Source organism: Musa acuminata, chromosome BXJ1-8 (genome assembly GCF_036884655.1).
Source record: "Musa acuminata AAA Group cultivar baxijiao chromosome BXJ1-8, Cavendish_Baxijiao_AAA, whole genome shotgun sequence".
NCBI classification, from domain to species: Eukaryota; Viridiplantae; Streptophyta; class Magnoliopsida; order Zingiberales; family Musaceae; genus Musa; species Musa acuminata.
Window position 1 is genome coordinate 6,846,079 of NC_088334.1, and position 18,894 is coordinate 6,864,972.

Sequence of the window (18,894 nt, forward strand, 5' to 3'; positions counted from 1 at the left end):
TGATTGGGTTATATATATATATATATATATATATATATATATATATATATATATATATATATATATATATATAGGAACCTTCATGTCATTATCTAGTGATTACTCCGATTGATTAGGTGGAAGGACATGATAAAACTTTTTCGATGGATGATGACTCGACATGACCCAATTTTGTTTATTGGGTACGAATCATATTATTATCGATTCAAGTTATCCTAACGCGACAATCGACACACCACACATAAGACTTCGTTACATTTACATCCCATGCACGTCTATCATACTCTTGCTCCGTTTTCTTTTTGTTTTTTCATCTTTTAAGAATTTATTTCCAATTGATGATGATGATGAGAAATTACAACATTAAATAGGTCTCATGCATATTATGGGAATCACGAAATTACTTATCATAAAGAAGAGGAGAAGAATGGATAGACTTCCAAATTAAAAAATATATTAAAAATAATAACTTTAATCTATGAGATCGACCCATAAACTTATTATTTTTTTCTTGATTGCTAAATCATTAGATTAGCCCTTTATTTATAAAGGGATAAATCCAACACTTTGGCTTTGATTATAATAGGAATTTCTATCTTATCTAAGATTTTAAAATTATGATCCTAAATCCTAAGCTTAATTTAATATTATAGTATTATTTATATACAAGGATGAGTGACAAAGCTCGGAGAATATTTTCTATTCAAAGAAAATATTATTAAGACTGATAAGTATTTTAGAATATCTGGGTCAGTGTCTAATGGGATAAAGAATCATAATATAAGGAGTTCTTGCAAAAAAAAAAAAAAAAACTTGACCATTAGGGTTTGATTCTTTTATAAATATCTCAATATCTTTAAGTTTTAATAAGGGAAAAAATAAAATATGAAAAATACTTTTGGTATATTTGAGTTTCTCTCCAAATGATAATTTTTATTACTCTAAAGAGGATGAGAGAAGATGATGTAAATTCTTCCAAATTTTTGAGAGGGTGTATAAAAAAATTATGCTTGAGTGAGGATAATTCAAGATTTGTAATTAATTCTACATAGTGAATAATTTGATCCTAATCTATGAATATAAGTAAGATTTATTAAATCATATTAAATCTTATGTTAATTTTTTTAAAAAATATATTAATATTAATATTTTTTAATTTTAAAATTATCCTCTCCCACCTAAACGATAATACATATGGTTGAAGAGATAACAAAGACATATAATAATACTATATTCAATAATTTGATGCTCATGTGTTCATTTTTAGACAAATCAAAGATGACTTATTTTTTAAAACATATATGTAACACATAATATATTAATTATATCAAAATTAATGATAAAAAAACTTGGTTGGATCTACCAATACAAATGATAGAATCGCCCATTGAAGAACCAATACCTTTAAGAAATTAATAATTAATTTTTCTTTCTATTATTTATTTATTTTTTACTTCTAAAGTATTATATTATTCCTCTCTATAGCTATACCTAACACTTTGACTTTTTTACTTTAACATTGAAGTTATTGTCTTGTAGAAATCCAAAAAATAGTTGAAACAATAAGACTTTCTTGTTGTTGTTTTAAGACACTTTGCAAATTATGAAAAGCTAAGCTAATAATTCATTGTGTTTGTTTCTTGATGGATTTTTCTTTTCATTCTTCTCATCACTGCCCTCAATTTGTCCTCACTCAGAGTCCCATTTTCTTTTCTCTGCACACTCTTTATCTTCTGTCCCACATTGCATTGCACATGGAAACAATGACATATAGCATAAAACAAAAAACATGTGCAAACTGGATTTTAATTGGACAAATAAAATAAAGTTTTTGAGGATAATTCCTCGCTAAAAATACTAAATTGACAATGATGATGATTTTAACAATGGCTATGAGAACATTAATCTCAGGAATCATGGATTTAATTGTTCTTGGCTACTTTAATTTCTATAATCTATTATGCATAAGCCTCTAAACACATGAACTTTTCCTTTTATAAGGTTTGGTGATTGCTCATCTTCATTTCTAAACAGTATAAATCATAATATACATCGAGCCATAAGTGGATTGCATCTTCAATGGGGTGCAAAAGCTAACAAAAATATGGCACAATCCAAGTCAATATTTTGAGGGACCGATCAACAGTTGATCTCTATATGTTTGGTTAAGAATTGAAGATATGATCGAAGGCCTAATTTGTGTGACCATATAAGTCCAAGAAAAATGACCACTTTCAGTACAGAATTAAAATGATTAAAATTATTCTCTTCCTTTAAAGTTTGTGGTACAAAATAATTTGGGGGAAGACTTTTGCTGAATATTAGAGCATGGCCTTTTCAAATATGAAAAGAAATTAAAATATTATTAGAAAATTATTTTTAGAGATATTTCATGATTTTATTTTATATAATTTATTTATTAATATATGAAAACTTTGCTATTTATTTCATATCTTAATCAATCTTAATTAACCTTTTTTGGATTGTATTATGTGGTTTTATATTAGAACTTCTACTCTATAGTTTTCTGACATTATCATTTTTGGAAGACAGCAATATTTTACTCTTATTTTTTATTTTGGTAAAGAGGGGGGTATTATTGTCTTCCTCAGAGTCGATGAACGATTTGCGGGTCAATGGGACTCCACGTTTATCTCGCGGCTCGGCATCACATGGACTGGGAGATATACGGACACTCTTAACGAGGACTATCATGACAGCGCACGTCGAGCATGTATCAGCAAAAATGATTCGTCGTCGGCTTAGACGGATACGTGTCACGGTATGGTTGGTGATGTTTAAATATTCGTGTGTGGGCATGATGTAGGAGAAGGTCTCCTGCTGTGCCGATTGGAACAGCCATGGTGGTCCTTTCGTTGTAAAGGCTACTCAACAACGGGGGTTAAACGAGGAAGTGCGCTCTGCATGATGTTTATCCAGACGCCCTCTGTCTGAGCTCAGTGTTCTATTTAAGGAGTATCAGTGAAGAGCTGCTCATCACCGGCCAGTGGTCAGTGCTCGCTCCATTTGCTGGCCGCTCCTTTCCCTGTAGACTCCCACGCCACCCCTCTCTCTCTCTCTGGTCTACTGAACAGTAGTAGACATGTCCCTGCTGTTGAACTCTAGCTTCACCGGTGCTTCCTCTGCATGCCTCCTCCAACGGGAAAGGTCCCGCCGCCGCCGCCTCCACGTCCCTGGCGTGACATGCCGCCAGGGCAGTAATGGTGACCGCAGCGATGCAGCCCGCCAGCAGCAGTCGCCGCCGCTGCTGGATCGGCGCGACATGCTGTTGGGTTTAGGAGGGCTTTACGGCGTGACCGCAGGACCCAAGGTTCTGGCGGCGCCGATAATGCCGCCGGATCTGTCCAAGTGCTACCCTGCCACCGCACCTGCCCTCGACAACAAATGCTGCCCGCCTTATAACCCCGGCGAGACGATCTCGGAGTACAGCTTCCCTGCTACGCCCCTCCGGGTGCGGCGGCCGGCCCATATCGTGAAGGACGATCAGGAGTATATGGACAAGTACAAGGAGGCAGTGAGGAGGATGAAGAATCTGCCGGCAGACCACCCTTGGAACTACTACCAGCAGGCGAACATCCACTGCCAGTATTGCAACTACGCCTACCACCAGCAAAATGCCGACGACGTGCCCATCCAGGTCCACTTCAGCTGGATCTTCCTCCCATGGCACCGCTACTACCTCCACTTCTACGAAAGGATCCTCGGCAAGCTCATCGACGACGACACCTTCACCATCCCCTTCTGGAACTGGGACACCAAGGACGGCATGACGTTCCCCGCCATCTTCCGGGATGCGGCATCCCCGCTGTACGACCCGAAACGCGACCAACGTCACGTCAAGGACGGCGCGATCCTCGACCTCAAGTACGCCATCACCGAAAATGAAAGCACTGCATCCGACAGCGAGATCATACGGGAGAACCTCTGCTTCATACAGAAGACGTTCAAGCACAGCCTGTCGCTGGCGGAACTGTTCATGGGGGATCCCGTGCGCGCGGGGGAGAAGGAGATCCAGGAGGCTAACGGGCAGCTGGAAGTCATCCACAATGCGGTGCACAGTTGGGTCGGAGAGCCGGGCGGATACAATGAAAACATGGGCGACTTCTCCACCGCCGCCCGCGATTCTGTTTTCTTCTGCCACCATTGCAATGTCGACCGCATGTGGGACATCTACCGCAACCTCCGCGGCAACCGCGTCGAGTTCGAAGACAAAGACTGGTTGGACAGCACCTTCCTCTTCCACGACGAGAACGAACAGCTCGTCAAAGTCAAGGCAAGTCAGATGCTGTCTCCAATTTATACCCATCCCTGCAAATGCAATAGAAACGTTGTATACATAACTGTCGTATACCGTGCAGATGAGCGACTGCCTCAACCCGACCAAGCTTCGGTACACGTTCGAGCAAGTTCCCCTCCCATGGCTGGGCAAAATCAATTGCCAGAAGACGGCAGAGACGAAGTCCAAGGCCACGACGGAGCTGTCGCTGAATCGCGTGAACGAATTCGGGACGACGGCCCAGGCACTCGACGCGAGCAACCCGCTGCGGGTGATCGTGGCAAGGCCGAAGAAGAACCGCAAGAAGAAGGAGAAGCAAGAGAAGGTGGAGGTGATTCAGATCAAGGATATTAAGGTGGCCACCAACGAGGCAACTCGCTTCGACGTCTACGTCGCGGTCCCTTACGGTGACCTCGCCGGACCCGACTACGGCGAGTTCGTGGGCAGCTACGTGAGGCTGGCGCATAGGATGAAGGGAAGCGACGGGACCGCAGAGCAGGGCCCCAAGAAGAAGGGAAAGCTCAAGCTGGGTATTACGCCGCTGCTCGAGGACATCGATGCTGAGGACGCCGACAAGTTGGTGGTCACCCTGGTTCTCCGCACTGGGAGCGTCACCGTGGGCGGAGTTTCCATCAATCTCCTGCAGACAGATTCTACCGCCGCCATCTAAATGATGGCCTCGGATCACAGCTTCTCCCCGCTTAAGTTGGAGTGATCGATTACTGGTGCTGCTTCCTTCCTCCCTGTCGTCGTTGCGATCTTCTTGATCTGGAACGATCCTTCAATAATTAGGGCATGACAGTAGTCGTCGCCCGATCCCATATGTACGTGTTGGTCTCAACAGCTGTACATGTGACGTTATGGTGTGACTATATATTTTATTGCGGTCATCGTTGTTTCTTTCTTATTTATGGCTTCCTACATCAAATTGTTTTCATTTGAATTATCCTAAGAATATCTTATATATAATAACATATATAAAATCAAACTATTTCTCAATTCAATAGAAGTCCTAAATCATCAAAAACTACATTAAAATGAAAAGATACACATCTCAACCCCAATTTGGCATGTTCTCATGCGTAAAAGTTCCGACCCGAGCGAAGGAGCGGTTAAACAAATGAAACGCCCCCAAACAAGAGAATAAATAATTTTAAATTTTCATCTTTCAATAAGCTCTTAATTTATTATTTTTTAATTATAAAATGTATTGTTGTTTAAGGAATTTTCTATCACCGAGCTACATAGCTCGTGAGAGTCCCACGTTGCACTCCAAATGCATGACCGAGTTGGTAAGGAATACTACAACAGCGAGTAACGTGGAACGGTGAATATAATAAATCCTACATCATCGGAACTCGTACAAGTGATAACTTGGAGAAAGGCATCTTTGACGAGTCAAACTCAAGTTAATGAATCAACTGTCCTTTCCAAACAATACTGATCAATATCCATCGATATTTTAAACTGTTCAATGATGACATTAAATATATATATATATATATATATATATATATATATATATATATATATATATATATATATATATATATATATATATTTCTGAACGGAGATAAAATAAAATATTATTACTAGAAAGGATTCTAGTAAAGGGAGGACGATGGAAATTAACGAGGAAATTTTTTTTATAATACTTCAAGATATTTTTTTTTGTAATTTTATAGATTTAGAGAAGACTTTTATTTGTATTAGTTCTAAGGCTTAAAAATTATATTGCTAAAAATGTGAGATAAATAAAATAATACGTATATATATATATATATATATATATATATATATATATATAATCTGACTATTTCTCAATAGAAGTCCTAAATCATCAGAAACGGTGACAAATAAAATGAAAAGATATACATCTCAACCCAATTTTGATACGTTCATGAGTAAAAGTTATTCTTACCCGACCCGACCCGAGCTCAAGGAGAGGGTAAACAAATGAAACTCAAATCCCACAAACAAGGGAAGAAATAATTTTGAATTTCCAACTTTCAATACGCTCGTGAGAGTAACACGTAACACTCCAAATGGATGACCGAGTTGGTGAGGAATACTACAGTAGCGAGTAATGTCGAATGGTTAATATAATCCTACATCATCGGAACTTTGTACAATTGATAACTTAGTTTAAGACATATTTGACTAGTCAAACTCAAGTTAATGAATGAACTATCCTACCAAACAATAATGACAGAATACTGATCAATATTAAACTGTTCAATAATGACATAAACTATATACAACTTTAAGATATGATGCGTCCTCACGTTACATAAAGGGTGATGTTGTGGAACAATTGACTTAAAGGTTAGCAGTAGTGAGCTACACCTCCAACATCATACTCGTATGATACTTTTCAGATCGTATAAGATAGTTCATTCAAATATTTCATTTTAAAAAAATAATTTATAGATAGAATATTCTTGGGATATTTCTTGAAAGATGTTTAGTTTTCTTGCATCTTCGATTGTTTTTTATAGATATAATGTATAAAACCATTCGTATATATTTTGTATGAAGCATCATCATGCAGTGACAACAGTCTGGGTTCAATGTGATAAGATCTTGCTATCCATACTCATAGCAGACACCTAATCCTGTATAGGTACCAAACAATAGAAAATTAAATGATGCAGGTGACACGAATTAAATACGTCATGATAAAATTTTGATATATCGAAGATTAAAGCTGCGGCATGAATCGAAATGCTGCGATATGTGACAGACCAAAGTGATTCTTTCTTTTTCTTTCTGCATAGCTGCCATGTTTGGTCTTCTCCTAATGGCAATTAACATGCCATTTGGTCCCACGCAAAACTCGTGGTATCGATAATTGCAATGAGGAAAGAAGGCATTGCGTGACTGAAGCGTTCTGCTTGGTAATATCTTCTGTTTGTGACTATAATCGCCTCAAAAAATAGCTGAGGTGCATAATTAGTAAGTGGGTTCCCAGCAACGGTCAAACCCTTCAACAATAAAAAAAAAAATCATAAATTTTAATTATTTGAGATTGATTATATAATTTTTTTATCATTAAATTTGTAAATTTTATATATTTAATTAAATTTAAAAATATTTTAATCTTTATTTATAGTTTCTATTAAAATATTTTAAGAGTTTTTTTTTATCTTTTCTCGTACCATAAATATTAATTATTTCATCTTTATTGAATATCGCATCTAGAGGATTTTTAAAAATATGCTCATATCATTTTAAAGGATTTTTTCTTATTTTATTATCTATCGAAATAATACCTGATAGTTCATAAATAAAAATATTTTTTTATTTTTTATTAACTCTACATATTCATCTCAATATTTTCATCTGGATTTTATATATATATATATATATATATATATATATATATAATTTCTTCATTATTTAAGACTCTAATCCATAAAATATTATTAGTTTCATAATTATTATATTTTTTAATATTAAATGTATTCATAATCACATAAGACTCCTAATGTCTCTCGTCATTTTAATCATTCTATTTTTATTTTATAAATAATATTTTAATCGATGTTTCTATCTTATTGAATAATTAATCTAAGGTACCAAAAGCTTTTATTTAAAGGAATTTCTTATCTACCCAGTTTAACTATATTGTCATGTCTACTTTTAAAATCACTAAAATTTATGTTTTATATATTTAGTTATAGTCCTACTTAAACTATAGCATTTACTTCTATAGCTCAAATTTATAATTAATATCATTTAGGCACTCATTAGTTATGATAATATCATCAACAAATAATACACATTAGGGAGGTTTATCAAATAATTAATTAGTAAGTTCATCTATTGTTAATTTTAAAAGCTAATGATTTAATGGGAATCATTGACGTAATACTATTATGTTAATTAGAAACTCACTAAATATATGCTCTATAATTATAACACAAATAGTTATTTTATTATATATATATATTTAATAACATTAATTAGTGAATACATCTTTCTTTTTTAAAAACACACTATAATAACTATGAAGCGCTTTTACTAAGTCAATAAAAACTATACATAAATCTTTTTTCTCCAACTATATTTTCATTAATTATCTTAATAAATAAATAGTTTTATGGTTGATCTTCCAAGTATAAAACTAGATTAATTTTTAAAGATACATATTTTAAATCTTATCCTACTTGATAATCATTTTTCAAAGTTGTTGAGAAATCTTAGGGGCGATATCGCATGTGCAATGGAAGAACAGAAAACAAAATCCTTAATTTTCCAAAGATGTGTTCATCATTGTACGAAGATTGATACACAAAATTCGCGAAACTTAAAACTGTGTATAAGATAGATTGTGTTATCTAGGGAGATCGTATATCCCTGAACCCCTACAGATTTCTAAGAGAGGGTGAATGAAGTCAAGCATCCACCTCTCAAGCGATGATCCACACAATAGAGCTACGACGATGCTCCTCAAAAATCCAAGCCTGCTATCTGAGGTGGAGAATAGGAGGAGAATAGGAGATGCAACCCAAAAAGGCTTTAGCCTGTGAACCATTAGTTCCCTCATATTTATAGAGGTCCCTTGTCTACTTAATCCTAATGGATTCTACTCTATTGGGTTTTAGATCTCCATCCAACTATCCAAGTCTTTTAGATTAGTGGATCTCTATCCAATAATCTCTCATTAGCTCTTATTGGATCTCATCTATAGAATCCAATAATTCAGGGGCTTATTGGATATCTAATAAGACAAGGGCTCCAACAGATATCTCATATCCGAACCTCTACTCATCGCAACGCCTACCATATGTGTATGACCTTTTAGGCCTAATATCGAGCTGGTCATGTGTCATATCTATCAGAACTCCTTCTAGCTCAGTGAATTTTCATAATAATTTATTCGACTTATCGATTGCGAACATACTATGCCACTACGCCGCAGTCCCCAAACGATATAGGGGAATCCAATCCATTAGACCTATCTATCTTTAGTTATCGTATACATATAGTCCTTCATCCAACTAATATCCCAGAGACCGTATAGCTGCTGTCAAACCCATACGGTTTCTACTCGAGTCTCGCTCTAATCGGATTCTCTTGGAGAACTCTTTCTCTCTCAATTCGAATGACCATAGCTAGAGATTTATCTGAGCAATGAGCCCCTACACTGTATCCCTAGTGTCCTCACATGAGCAGCTATGAGACCAATTACATTCATAATATGGACGGGTATACAGCACACTAGTCTGTCTAGTTATCTCAATATCTCTCTCGAGTAACATATAATCGAGATTATTTAGGATTTGTGTTTAAAGATGAATCAGTCTCATTATCATAATCTCATCACGATTCAATTCTCATTGGATAGATCCATGAACATTATAATATATTCTAGCAACATATGATATAAAGTGATAAAATATCAAATAATAATAACAAGTAAAACAACTACGTGTCAAGTCACGCGTGTCATCATCACTCACGTGTGATTGGCCTGTAGGCATATAACTAGCAAAAGTTTCATGACTCATTATTTTAATTCTTTTATAATTTGAATAATTTTGCATGTAATCCTTATTTTTTTAAATTGATACCGAAAAACTCTTTCCCCCGAAAACTTTTTAGACCTTAATAGAGATACTATCAAGTCTCATTATTTTTATCTTCTTTAATGCATCTTTTAGTTCATTAACTTTAATTTTATGAACAAATATATGATTATTAAATTTATCACTATTATTTATCATTCTAGTAGAATATTCATTAAATAATTTATAAAAATATTTTTTTATCTTTTAATCTCATTATCATTAATAATAATTTTTTGATTTTTGCCTTTAATGTATCTAATATTATCTAAATCCTTATAATTTCTTTTCCTAGCTTTAGCAATTCAATATATATTTTTTTATCATCTTTTGTACTTAATTATTAAAAAAATCATAAGGTTTATATCTTACCATACTAATCCTTTTTAGTCTTTTCTTATTTTATATATATATATATATATTTTAACTATTTTCCTATTTTTCTAAAATATTTATTAATTTTTAACATATGATTTTTTTTTAGTTTCCTAGCACCACCACTCTCTATCTGAAAGTTACACTTCTACGTTGACTTTCACTAAAAAACTTCTTTGTTAAACTTATAATATTATTAGCGTCATCTCTCTTTGCCAAATAATATTAATATTATCTTTATCTAAATTTTAAATCATCTCTCTTTCCATTTTATTTTTAAAAATATTTATATTACAATCTTTAAAATTTTACCATTTAGCCTTTGTAAATTTACTATCTTTTTTATATAGTAAATGTTTGATACCATCAACTTATATTGATTTATCAAACTTTTATCATGTAAAACTTTACAATAATTATAAATAACTTTATCAATTTTTTTAGTAAAAAAATATGTTTCACTGCAGTTGTAACCACTCTTATAAGTAATCATATATTCATCCCTTTTTGGAAAGTGAGTATTTATAATTATAAAATCATACAAATTTATAAAATCTATGATCATATTATCATCTTCATTTTTCCCTCTATAACTAAAGACTCTAATGCATCATTTTATATTGAAAATATGGTGTACTTACATGATTATTTAAATTTTCTTAAATTATAAAATTTTCAATTATAAACATTCCCTAAATGATATCATCTAATATTTCCCAAAATTATTTTTTTGATTTGATAATCTAATCTAATTTGAGGGACATAAGCACTAATAATATTCAAAATATCTTAGCATTTTAATTGACAATGATGTCTATGAGAACATTAATATCCCAAACTATGTATTTAATTGTTCTTAGCTACTTCAATTTCTATAATCTATTACGCACAAGCCTCTAAACGCAGGAACTTTTCCTTTTATAGGTTTGGTGTCTGCTCATCTTCATTTCTATACAGTATAAAGCATATTTAAGCTAAAATATAGTAATCTACGTCGAGGCATAGGTGGATTGCATCTTTTGATTGGGAGCAAAGCCTGAAAAAAATTATGGCACAATCCAAGCAAATGATTTGGGAGACCGATCAAAAGTTGATCTCTGTATGTTGGGTTAAGAATTTAAGATGAGATTGAAGGCCTAATTTGTGTGATCATATAACTCTGAGAAAAATAGTCATTTTACTGTACAGAATTAATATGATTCAAAATTTTCTCTTCCTTTAAAATTTGTGGTACATAATAATTTGGGTGAAGATTTTTGTTGAATATTATAGCACGGTCTTTGAAAATGTAAAAAAAAAATCAAAAATATTATTAGAAAACTATATATATATATATATATATATATATATATATATATATATATATATATATATATATATATATATATATATATATATATTGTTAGCATCATGACCTTGTTATTAATAGTCAGGACCTCTATCGTTTAGAATAGCTAGTATCATCATATATAATTATATCTTTTATATCTCGATCAATTTTAGCTAATTTTTTTTGGATTATAATATGTGATTTCATAATACAATCTCCACTACATAGTTTTCCGATATTATCATTTCTCGAAGACAGAATTATTTTACTCTTGTTTTTCATGTTGGTATAGCGGGAGATATTTTTGCCTTCGCTAGAGTAGCTGAACGATGACATTCCACGTTTATCTCGCGGCCCGGTATCGCGTGGACTAGTAGATATACGGACACCCTTAAGAGGACTACTATGAGAGGACACGTCCAGCATGCGTCGACAGTAACGATTCAACACTAGCTTGCACGGTAACGTGTCACGATATGGTTGGCGGAATTTAAATATTCGTGTGTGGGCCCGATGTAGGAGAAGATCTCCTGTGGTGCCGAGAAACAGCCATGGTGGTCCTTTCGTTGTGAAGACTAGGAGTGAAACGAGGAGCTACGCCCTCCATGATGCTTATCCAGACGCCCTCGCGACGAGCTCAGTGTTCTATTTAAGGAGTACCAGTGAAGGGTTGCTCATCACCCGCCATGGCCGGTACTCGCTACATTTGCTGGCCCCTCCTTTCTCTGTAGACTCTCTCTCTCTCTCTCTCTCTCTCTCTCTCTCTGTGTGGCCTACTGAACACTAGTAGATATGTCTCTCCTGTTGAACTCTAGCCTCACCGGAGCTTCCTCTGCATGCCTCCTCCGTCGAGAAAAGTGCCGCCGCCGCGGCCGCGGTCACGTCCACGGCGTGACATGCCGCCAGGGGGGTAATGATGACCGCAGAGACGCCGCCCGGCAGCAGCGGTCCCGGTTGCTGCTGGATCGGCGCGACATGCTGTTGGGGGGGTTAGGAGGGCTTTACGGCGTGACCGCAGGGCCCAAAGTTCTGGCGGAGCCGATAATGCCGCCTGATCTGTCGAAGTGCCACGATGCCAACGCACCTGCCCTCCACAACCACTGCTGCCCGCCTTACAGCGGCAGCGAGACGATCTTGGAGTACGACTTCCCCGCTGCGCCCCTCCGGGTGCGGCAACCGGCCCACCTCGTGAAGGATGATCAGGAGTATATGGACAAGTACAAGGAGGCCGTGAGGAGGATGAAGAACCTGCCGGCAGAACACCCTTGGAACTACTACCAGCAGGCGAACATCCACTGCCAGTATTGCAACGACGCCTACTACCAGCAAAATACCGACGACGTGCCCGTCCAGGTCCACTTCAGCTGGATCTTCCTCCCCTGGCACCGCTACTACCTCCACTTCTACGAGCGGATCCTCGGCAAGCTCATCGACGACGACACCTTCACCATCCCCTTCTGGAACTGGGACACCAAGGACGGCATGACGTTCCCCGCCATCTTCCAGGATGCGGCATCCCCGCTGTACGACCCGAAACGCGACCAACGTCACGTCAAGGACGGCGCAATCCTCGACCTCAAGTACGCCTACACCGAAAACACTGCATCCGACAGCGAGATCATACGGGAGAACCTCTGCTTCATAAAAAAGACGTTCAAGGACAGCCTGTCGCTGGCGGAGCTGTTCATGGGGGATCCCGTGCACGCGGGGGAGAAGGAGAACCAGGAGGCAAACGGGCAGCTGGAAGTCATCCACAATGCGGCGCACATGTGGGTCGGAGAGCCGGACGGATACAAGGAAAACATGGGCGACTTCTCCACCGCCGCCCGCGATTCTGTTTTCTTCTGCCACCATTGCAATGTCGACCGCATGTGGAACATCTACCGCAACCTCCGCGGCAACAGCGTCGAGTTCAAAGACAAAGACTGGTTGGACAGCACCTTCCTCTTCCATGACGAGAACGAGCAGCTCGTCAAAGTCAAGGCAAGTCAGATGCTGTCTCGAATATATACCCATCCCTGCAAATGCAATAGAAACGTTGTACACATAACTGTTGTATACTATGCAGATCCAGGACTGCCTTAACCCGACCAAGCTTCGGTACACGTTCGAGCAAGTTCCCCTCCCATGGCTGGGCAATATAAATTGCCAGAAGACGGCAGAGACGAAGTCCAAGTCCACGGCAGAGCTGTCGCTGAAGCGGGTGGGCGAATTCGGGACGACACCCAAGGCGCTCGACGCGAGCAACCCGCTGCGGGTGATCGTGGCAAGGCCGAAGAAGAACCGCAATAAGATGGAGAAGCAAGAGAAGGTGGAGGTGCTCCAGATCAAGGATATTAAGGTGACCACCAACGAGACAGCTCGCTTCGACGTCTACGTCGCCGTTCCTTACGGTGACCTCGCCGGACCCGACTACGGCGAGTTCGTGGGCAGCTTCGTTAGGCTGGCGCATAGGAAGAAGGGAAGCGACGGGAACGAAGAGCAGGGCCCCAAGAAGAAGGGAAAGCTCAAGCTGGGTATTACGGCGCTGCTCGAGGACATCGATGCTGAGGACGCCGACAAGTTGGTGGTCACCCTGGTTCTCCGCACCGGGAGCGTCACTGTGGGTGGAGTTTCCATCAAACTCCTGCAGACAGATACTCCCGCCGTCATCTAAATGATGCCCTCAGATCACAGCTTCTCCCCGCTTAAGTTGGAGTGGTCGTGTACTGGTTCTTCTTCCTTCCTCCCTGTCGTTGTTGCGTTCTTTCAACAAGTAGGGTATGACAGTTGCAGTCGCCCGATCCCATATGTACGTGTTGCTATCAACAGCTGTACATGTGACAACGTACAAGGCATCTTTGACTATGTCAAATGGTTGGTATAATACTACATCCATCGATATTTTTAACTGTTCAATAACGACATAAACTAACCTCTTCTCTATTCTATATACAACTTTAAGATATGATGCGTCCTGATGTATGTTGTGGAACAATTGACTTAAGGTTAAAACAATAATTTAAAGACAGAATATTCTTGGGATAGATTGGGGGGACATTTCATGAAAGAAGCTTCATTTTCTTGCAGCTTATATTCTTTATTATAGATATAATGTATAAAACCATTCGTATATATTTTGTATGAAGCATCATTATGCAATGATTAAGGAAACACAAGTAACAATCTTGGTTCATTTGTGAGAAGATCTTGCTATCTATACTCGTAGTGTGGATAATTCCAATGTGGATAGAAGGCATTGCTTGACTGAAGCGTCCTTCGTGTTCATATCTGTCGTGTGTGACTATAATTACCTCAAAAAGAAGCTGAGCTACATAATTAGTATAGTGGGTTCGTAGTAATGGATAAATCCTTTGACAATCATAAAATCTTACGTTCTAATTATTTGAGATCGATTTTATAAAATTTTTGTTATAATTAAGATTTATAAAATGTTATATATTTAAACAAGTTTAGAATATTTATATTTATATTTATAATTTCTATTAAGTACTTTTAATTTTTTTTATTTATCTCTTCTCATATTATTAAAATTAATCATTTTATCTCTTCTAATTATCACATTTAAAGCTCCTTTAAACATGTATCATATTAAAATTAATCATTTCATCTATTTGAATTATCATATTATCTTAAATAATATTTTTTTATCTTCTACTGAAGATAAAATAAAATAGAAGCATATTTTTTATTTTGATAAAAACAGGGATTTTAATGCCTTCTTGAGTAGTTGAACAATTGTCAAATTAATGAGATTCCTCGTTTATCTCGTGGCAAGGCATCACATGGAGTAGTAGATACACGGACACTTTTAAGGAGGACTATCGGGAGAGAACACGTCGACAATTGTATCATCAGAAACATTCGTCGTCGGCAGACACGGATTAATATGGTTGGTCGAATTTAAGTATTTGTGTCGATTGGAATAGCGGTGTTGGTCCTTTCGTCATGAAGGCTATTCAACAATGGGGAGGTGCGCTCTGCATGTTGATTATCCAGTCGACGTGTCCACGAGCTCACTGTTCTATTTAAGGCGGACCAGTGAAGGGCTGCTCATCACCCGCCTTGGCCAGTGTTCGATCCATTTGCTCGCGCCTTCTCTCTCTCTCTCTCTTTGTGGCCTCCTGAACGCTAGTAGACATGGCTCTCCAGTTGAACTCTAGCTTCACCGGAGCTTCCTCTGCATGCCTCCTCCATCGGGAAAGGTCCCGCCGCCTCAACGTCCCTGTCGTGACATGCCGCCAGGGGAATAATGATGATCGCAGCGATGCCGCTCGCCAGCAGAAATCCCCGTCACTACTGGATCGGCGCGACATGCTGCTGGGGTTAGGAGGGCTTTATGGCTTGACCGCAGGACCCAAAGTTCTGGCGAAGCCGATAATGCCGCCTGATCTGTCCAAGTGCCACGATGCCAAGGCACCTGCCCTCGACAACCACTGCTGCCCGCCTTACAACCCCAGCGAGACGATCTCGGAGTACGGCTTCCCCGCTACGCCCCTCCGGGTGCGGCGGCCGGCCCACCTCGTGAAGGACGATCAGGAGTATTTGGACAAGTACAAGGAGGCCGTGAGGAGGATGAAGAATCTGCCGGCAGACCACCCTTGGAACTACTACCAGCAGGCGAACGTCCACTGCCAGTACTGCAACTACGCCTACTACCAGCAAAATACCGACGACGTTCCCGTCCAGGTCCACTTCAGCTGGATCTTCCTCCCCTGGCACCGCTACTACCTCCACTTCTACGAGCGGATCCTCGGCAAGCTCATCGACGACGACACCTTCACCATCCCCTTCTGGAACTGGGACACCAAGGACGGCATGACGTTCCCCGCCATCTTCCAGGAAGCGTCATCCCCGCTGTATGACACGAAACGCGACCAACGCCACGTCAAGGACGGCAAGATCGTCGACCTCAAGTACGCCTACACCGAAAACCCTGCCTCCGACAGCGAGATCATTCGAGAGAACCTCTGCTTCATACAGAAGACGTTCAAGCACAGCCTGTCGCTGGCGGAGCTGTTCATGGGGGATCCCGTGCGCGCGGGGGAGAAGGAGATCCAGGAGGCTAACGGGCAGCTGGAAGTCATCCACAATGCGGTGCACATGTGGGTCGGAGAGCCGTGCGGATACAAGGAAAACATGGGCGACTTCTCTACCGCCGCCCGCGATTCTGTTTTCTTCAGCCACCACTCCAATGTCGACCGCTTGTGGGAAATCTACCGGAACCTCCGCGGTAACCGCATTGAGTTCGAAGACAACGACTGGTTGGACAGCACCTTCCTCTTCTACGACGAGAACGAGAAGCTCGTCAAAGTCAAGGCAAGTCATATGCTGCTCCGACAATATACCCATCCCTGCAAATGTAACAGAACCGTACATATATGTATATATACGTAACTGTTGTATACTGTGCAGATGGGGGATTGCCTCAACCCGACCAAGCTTCGGTATACGTTCGAGCAAGTTCCTCTCCCATGGCTGGGCAAAATTAATTGCCAGAAGACGACAGAGACGAAGTCCAAGTCCACGACAGAGATGTCGCTGACGCGCGTGGGAGAATTCGGGACGACGCCCAAGGCGCTCGACGCGAGCAACCCGCTGCGGGTGATCGTGGCAAGGCCGAAGAAGAACCGCAAGAAGAAGGAGAAGCAAGAGAAGGTGGAGGTGCTTCAGATCAATGATATTAAGGTGACCACCAACGAGACAGCTCGCTTCGACGTCTACGTCGCGGTTCCTTACGGTGACCTCGCCGGCCCGGACTACGGCGAGTTCGTGGGCAGCTTCGTTAGGCTGGCGCACAGGAAGAAGGGAAGCGACGGGACCGAAGAGCAGGGACCCAAGAAGAAGGGAAAGCTCAAGCTGGGTATTACGGCGCTGCTTGAGGACCTCGACGCTGAGGACGCCGACAAGTTGGTGGTCACCCTGGTTCTCCGCACCGGGAGCGTCACCGTGGGCGGAGTTTCCATCAATCTCCTGCAGACAGATTCTACCGCCGCCATCTAAATGATGGCCTCGGATCACAGCTTCTCCCCGCTTAAGTTGGAGTGATCGAGTACTGGTGCTGCTTCGTTCCTCCCTGTCGTTGTTGCTATCTTCTCGATTTGGAGCGATCCTTCAATAAGTAGGGCATGACAGTAGTTGTCGCCCGATCCCATATGAAGCCTAATTTCCTGTAGGAAACAAATGATGGAAAATTAAATGATGCAGGTGACATAAATTAATTACGTCATAATAAAATTTTGATATAACGAAGATTAAAGCTGCGAAATGTGACAGATCAAAGTAATTCTTCCTTTTTATTTCTCTGCATGGCTGCCATGTTTGGTCTTCTCCTAATTACAATATTCCCTTTGGTCCCACGCAAAACTCGTGGTGTCCATATTGCCAATGTGGAAAGGCGGCAATGCGTGACTGAAGCGTTCTGCTTTGGGTCACATCTGCTGTCTTTGACTCTAATTGCCTAAAAAAGAAGCTGAGATACATAATTAATAATGAAGTGGGTTCCATGCAACTGTCAAACCCTTCAACAATAATAAAATGAAAAATTTAAATTATTTCGGAATGGCTACATGATTTTTTATTATCATTAAAATATATAATATATATAATTAAATTTAAAAATATTTATTTTTATTTATTATTTCTATTAAAAAATTTATGTCTTCATGTTATCTCTTTTTATATCATTAATATTAATCATTTGATTTTGTTGACTATTATATCCTGACGTCTATTAAAATCACATGTACGTGTTATCTTAAATGATCTTTTCTTATCTTATCCTCTATCGAAGTTATATCTTGTTTATTAATATTTTTTTTTTTTATCTATCTTTCCTATTAATTTTTTTTCCTATCATCTCGATAACATAAAAAAAATTTATATATTTTTTTCTTGACTGTTCAATACTTAAATCCATAAAGCATTACCGATCTCACAACTATCTTATAACTTTTTTCTTTTAATATCAAAAGTATCATTTCAGGATCAAAGGACTCCTAACTCACCTCATAATCTTAATAATACTATTTTCATTATATAAATAATAGTTTCATTGATCTCTCCATCTTATTGAATAATTAATCCAAGATACCTAAAGCTTTTGTTTAAAATGACTTCTTGTTCATCCAATTTAATTATATTCTCTTATCTATTTTTAGAATCACTAAAATTTATATATATATATTCAATTGTAGTGCTACTTAATCTAAGACATTTATTTTCTAAGGCTTCCCACTATAACTTAAGTTTATATTTAATTTTACTTAAGACTCTCATTAGTTAAGATGATATCAACAGATAACTTACATGTCTATCATGTA

The 18,894-nt window shown here is 38.6% G+C and overlaps 3 protein-coding genes across 3 annotated transcripts; all 3 read left to right on the plus strand.

Annotated features, from left to right (window-relative positions):
- The first annotated feature begins 2,990 nt into the window (after positions 1–2,990).
- On the plus strand, positions 2,991–5,204 carry LOC135587301 (polyphenol oxidase, chloroplastic-like). The gene is made up of 2 exons (XM_065078548.1): positions 2,991–4,294; positions 4,380–5,204. The coding sequence occupies exons 1-2, from the start codon at positions 3,104–3,106 to the stop codon at positions 4,965–4,967; spliced, it is 1,779 nt and encodes a 592-aa protein (XP_064934620.1). The 5' UTR covers positions 2,991–3,103; the 3' UTR covers positions 4,968–5,204.
- Positions 5,205–12,266: 7,062 nt separating this feature from the next.
- On the plus strand, positions 12,267–14,455 carry LOC135587302 (polyphenol oxidase, chloroplastic-like). Its single transcript, XM_065078549.1, has 2 exons — positions 12,267–13,555; positions 13,641–14,455. The coding sequence occupies exons 1-2, from the start codon at positions 12,365–12,367 to the stop codon at positions 14,226–14,228; spliced, it is 1,779 nt and encodes a 592-aa protein (XP_064934621.1). The 5' UTR covers positions 12,267–12,364; the 3' UTR covers positions 14,229–14,455.
- A 1,187-nt stretch (positions 14,456–15,642) lies between these two features.
- On the plus strand, positions 15,643–17,824 carry LOC135587303 (polyphenol oxidase, chloroplastic-like). The gene is made up of 2 exons (XM_065078550.1): positions 15,643–16,891; positions 16,988–17,824. Exons 1-2 carry the CDS (start codon positions 15,713–15,715, stop codon positions 17,573–17,575), a joined length of 1,767 nt encoding a protein of 588 aa, XP_064934622.1. The 5' UTR covers positions 15,643–15,712; the 3' UTR covers positions 17,576–17,824.
- Positions 17,825–18,894: the final 1,070 nt, after the last annotated feature.

Excerpts from the sequence above, each read along its gene's own strand:
- LOC135587303 (XM_065078550.1), top strand. The coding sequence starts at position 15,713 with ATGGCTCTCCAGTTGAACTCTAGCTTCACCGGAGCTTCCTCTGCATGC. Across the intron at positions 16,892-16,987 it reads AGAAGCTCGTCAAAGTCAAG|ATGGGGGATTGCCTCAACCC; the intron begins GCAAGTCATATG and ends TATACTGTGCAG.
- LOC135587302 (XM_065078549.1), top strand. The coding sequence starts at position 12,365 with ATGTCTCTCCTGTTGAACTCTAGCCTCACCGGAGCTTCCTCTGCATGC. Across the intron at positions 13,556-13,640 it reads AGCAGCTCGTCAAAGTCAAG|ATCCAGGACTGCCTTAACCC; the intron begins GCAAGTCAGATG and ends TATACTATGCAG.
- LOC135587301 (XM_065078548.1), top strand. The coding sequence starts at position 3,104 with ATGTCCCTGCTGTTGAACTCTAGCTTCACCGGTGCTTCCTCTGCATGC. Across the intron at positions 4,295-4,379 it reads AACAGCTCGTCAAAGTCAAG|ATGAGCGACTGCCTCAACCC; the intron begins GCAAGTCAGATG and ends TATACCGTGCAG.